At 40.4% G+C, this 4,658-nt stretch overlaps 1 protein-coding gene across 1 annotated transcript in view; it reads right to left on the reverse strand.

Annotated features, from left to right (window-relative positions):
- xpo4 (exportin 4) overlaps positions 1-4,408 on the reverse strand; it is a 58,655-nt gene extending 54,247 nt beyond the window's left edge. The window contains exons 1-2 of the mRNA XM_026144589.2: positions 4,108-4,408; positions 95-200 (exon numbers count right to left, since the gene is read on the reverse strand). Coding sequence (XP_026000374.2) covers positions 95-200; positions 4,108-4,200 — 199 coding nt within the window. The 5' untranslated portion in view covers positions 4,201-4,408. The remainder of the gene's footprint in view (positions 1-94; positions 201-4,107) is intronic.
- Positions 4,409-4,658: the final 250 nt, after the last annotated feature.

The raw sequence follows: 4,658 nt of genomic DNA on the forward strand, positions 1-4,658 counted from the left end.
AACATGAAGGGGAGAAGACACTGAGTAGCCTTTATAAGATAAACTCATATTTATAAAACAATATGCAAGTTAAAATATTAAATACAATGCTTACCCAAGATGTGCTTGCAAATGGCAAAGGGGGACTTGGACTTCCTGAAGGAGAGGAATACATGTTCAGCATGCTGTCTCTGCTCTGTGCTGACCATAGACGGCGGTGCCTGTAAAACACAAAACAAAGTCAGTTTTCTGCAAGTGAGGTCGAACCACTTACACACAGCTTTTAAACAGGACATCAACTCTTCTCCACTGAATGACTTTGAATTAAATACCACTTTCAAAGCTTTAACAGAAGATGGCAATTTTCGAATGGCTTAACTTGTTAGCACAGTGCTGATAAAAAGTATATTTACTTCTACATCAGCTTTCAAACCAGGTTTGCAAATTTGCAACACTAGTTCTAATAAAGCTGGTCTGTATGGGAGGTTTCTAAAACCTTTTTTAAACTGAGGATTAAAGGGTTAAGAGCTCTGCGATACAAATGAGAGACGCCCCATGTAGTTATTTAAAAGCAATCAATAAAATCTTATTATGTAATGAATGGGGAGCCAGTGTAATTTGTCTGGGATTGTTTTACGAGTTCCCCGTGAGTTGCCTGGTTGCTGTTTAGTACCTGCTGTAAACAGGCGACAGCTGCATCACTTAGAAAACAACAGAATAGGGTGTAGTAGTAGTAATATTTCAGAGACAGACTTGCATAAGTAAGTCTTAAGTACAGTTTTGTTGCCCAGGAAAATAAAAGGCAAACAAATTGTTTTAAACTACTAAGATATGCAATAGAAATAAACATTTTAAAGGGAATATGGTAGAATGATTATCTGTATTCTACCTGATGTTATTGTTTGTATTTGTGAAGTGTTGTTTTATCCAATTTTCATTTTACTTTCATATTAAAATCAATAAATCCTAGTCTGTATGAACTTACATGGCTAATAGCAAACATTTGAGATATTTGACAGGACACTACACAAATGGATTGAGTCGTGTTTTTTTGTTTCTCTCTTTGTTATTAAATGTAATCAATCAGTCAATCCATTCCACCATCTAACAGCTTCTGTGCTATTAGAACTGAAAGATGAGCCCTGACTGGCAGCCACTCACTCAGCTCAATGGCAATGCCCCGAGGACAGAAAGCATCACTAAGATTGGAGACAGTACACAGTACAGTATGTACAGTGTACAGAGGAAATGTCTCGTTATAAAAATCAATACTATCATAAAACTTGGCAGCAAATACTGTTTTTGTACCTTACAGAAGCACACAAAATAACGACAGAAAGCTTCATAAGAATGAAAAATCTAACTAACTCCAAATACACAGAAATAAAAGTGAGATAGTGCAACACAGAAATTTCTATTGAGCACGCTCGCCATGATACAGCTCAGCAGGAAAGTCACATTCCAGACCTAATTGCAGTAAAAGCAGCTCTGCAGCGAAAGGCAGCAGAGGAAAGAAAGGCCTTTTTATCTGAGAGCGCAGACACGCGTACACATACACAGACTTCATTTTTTAAGCCACATAAACTACCATGGTCAGATGGCAGACAATGCACTAAAATATAATACAATCTATCATCTCCCTTGATAGTAAAACATAAATGTAAAACAGATAAAGCTGCCACAATGACACGCAGTAAATAAAACGCAGAGCAATAAGAATCAAGATCATACTATGTTAGAAATGTACTGTTTATATTCTCAGCAGCATATGTAGCAGAGTAGTATCACAGACAACCACTGTTGTGGGGTCAAGCTGTGTCTTCATGTTAAGCATATCTCAACTGCTATAGGGTGAAAGGCACGGTACACCCTAAACAGGTCGCCAGTCTACCGCAGAGAGACAGGCGATCATTCACGCCCACATTTCCACCTATAGACAATTTAGAATCACCAGTTATGCTATCATGCACGCATGAATGTCTTTGACCTGTGTGATGAAGCCGGAATACCCAGTCTCCACACAGAAAACCCCGGCCAACTGGGGGATTCAAACCAACTCGGAAGTTGCTAACAAATTTGTGCAGGGACAACATCCACAATTAGTCTAACAACACATCTTTATAAGAGAAGAGAAATAAGCTTTGATTTTAGGCCTGAATCAATGAGAGGCACAAAAATGACAAGAAACATTATGTAGGCATTTAGTCATAGAACCGGAAAAGTATGAGGTGTGGTCGCACTCCTGACATTTAGACAAAAAAAACAAAACCCAGTATCAGCTGGGCTCTGCTTTCTAGGATAAGAGTGTTAGAATTGCCATTCATTTAAAAAAATGCTATGTCTTTTATAAAGGGCAAAACCTTCATATTCAGCTTTTGTAACTAAAAACAAAAAAAATTATTTTCTAGGATCTTAATAGAATTTTATTCTTTGGGTCAAAACATTTTACTTTTGAGTTTCACTGCGTAGTAATGTTACCATCACCTCACAAGGTGTAGTATTGTATTTAAATGAAAAACCAAAGATACTGCTGCATCATTGCACACATTTAGAAAAGCCATCCTTGGACCTACATGGATCACTCGGTGGGCTGGTTCCCCTGGCTGCATGTATAACACTCCTATTCTAGAGTGCACTAGTCCCAAAAAAATTTACCTATAAGCATAATGTTAACATACGGTCACACACTGTGTTGATATAGACAGTCACTTTATTAGGGAAAACTGAATATCTAATCAGCCAACAACTTGGCAGCAACTCACTGCACTTAGGCCATGGTCAACAGGACCTGCTAAAGTTGAAACAATGCATCAGACGGGAAAAAAGGTGATTTAAATTACTTTGAATGTTATATGGTTGTTGGCACCAGACAGGCCGGTCTGAGTATTTCAGAAACTGCTGATTTACTGCCATTTTCCCCACACAGCCATCTCTAGGTTTCACAGAGAATGATCCGGAAAAGACAAAACATCCAGTGAGCCCCAGTTCTCTGGATGAAAATGCCTTGTTGTTGTCAGAGGTCAGAGTAGGGAAGTCGAGCAGAGTCACAATAACTCATAATGAGGTCTCTGAATGCACATCACACCAAACCCTGAAGGAGATGGACTACAGCAGCAGCAGCAGCAGAATTGGAAAACAAAAGTCTGCTGTGACATTCGGATGGTACGGTCAGAATTTGAAAGCATGGATCTGTTCCTTGTATCAACATTTACCAAAGGAAATTATTCCAGCACCTTGCTGAATGTTTTCCATGAATAATTAAAAGTTCTTAAGGCATAACGAGAGTCCAACTCGGTACTAGCAACGTGTACTTAGCCAAGTGACCCGTGTGTGTGTGTGTGTTTTTGTGTGTGTGTACATGAATCCATAAAACAAGAGGAGCTTGATAAGCAGACATCACGAAGACACCTGCTGCTGACTGAAATATGAACATTTAGGACTTGTGCGTTTGCTAGAACATATTGTTCTCCTAACTGTGCATGACATCAGAAAGGGTGATTTTAGTTTTAAACCCTAACAAGATGGCAGAAAGTACGAGCAGACTGCAGCTAGCACTCAGACTCATGACATGCACATGGTTAGCCACTTGCTCTTAGCTGAAGTATTCAGCCTAATTTGTAGCAACGGGAGCTGTTACGAGAGGAGGGCAGAGGGTCAAACACTTGATGCGAGCGAGTGTTGGAAGAAGCACGGGATAAGCTAGCAACAGTGATATCGAGTACACCGCACCGAGATGCTCAGAGTACAAAAAAAACTTGATGTAACGGCTGAAAGAGCACCGACACGAACCGCTGAAGTTTGTGGAAAACTGAGCCACATTGGAAAGCGTCCAAACACGGAGAAATATTTTAAGGTGATGGTGCCGTGTGATAGGAACGACAGGGAACAGCGGGAGAAATGTTTGGAGAAAGAGCGGATTATTTTTTTTTCTCTGCCGGATGGAGACAACCCAGGCGCTGCGCCACGCATCGCTCACATTCTCCGGTAAAAACTGAACACATTAATAAACAACAACCGGGACCAAAATGACCCCCGCCGGAGCCCCCAACCGCCTAACTCCACCCAAGACTGAGTTAAGATACGTTCACCGTCCTTCCCAGGGCCGCAGACCGGCAGTGAATGTCTCACCATTAAAACTTTGGCAGCGCTTTCCAGCTGTGTGATCACTTCTGGTGCACCGACCGCCGCCATCATCGTCGTCCCTCTCCAATGACGCGCCATGCGCTCTGCATTGTGGGATTACTGCGCTGGTTACCCGTCGCGTGCACACGGCGGGTTGTGTAACCACAACAAGTTTGTGGTTGCCAGTGTGACGGCTCGTGCAGCCAGCAACATATTCAGTTATTATTATCATCATCATCATTATTATTGGTGTTGTTGGGAATGGATTAGAAGTAGATACATCCACAATCGACCTGAAAATGAATGTTATTCTTGGATTTTTTTTTTTTTAATTTAAATCAACATTTGTTTAAACGTACACACGTATACTTATAAGTTACTAATAAGTTTTTTGTTCTTTACTATTGCAATAACGGTTGCATTTCTGTCATATTTCTTGAGATCAAATTCGCCCATATGTGGCCATGAAGCTAAATACTCCTGTTCTTTGTAACAACAAACTGTATTCAGTATGGAACTTCTGTGTCATGTTCCTTTTATAAAGTAATTCACGAGAA

The sequence above is a fragment of the Astatotilapia calliptera genome, chromosome 16, assembly GCF_964374335.1.
Source record: "Astatotilapia calliptera chromosome 16, fAstCal68.1, whole genome shotgun sequence".
Lineage (NCBI taxonomy): Eukaryota > Metazoa > Chordata > Actinopteri > Cichliformes > Cichlidae > Astatotilapia > Astatotilapia calliptera.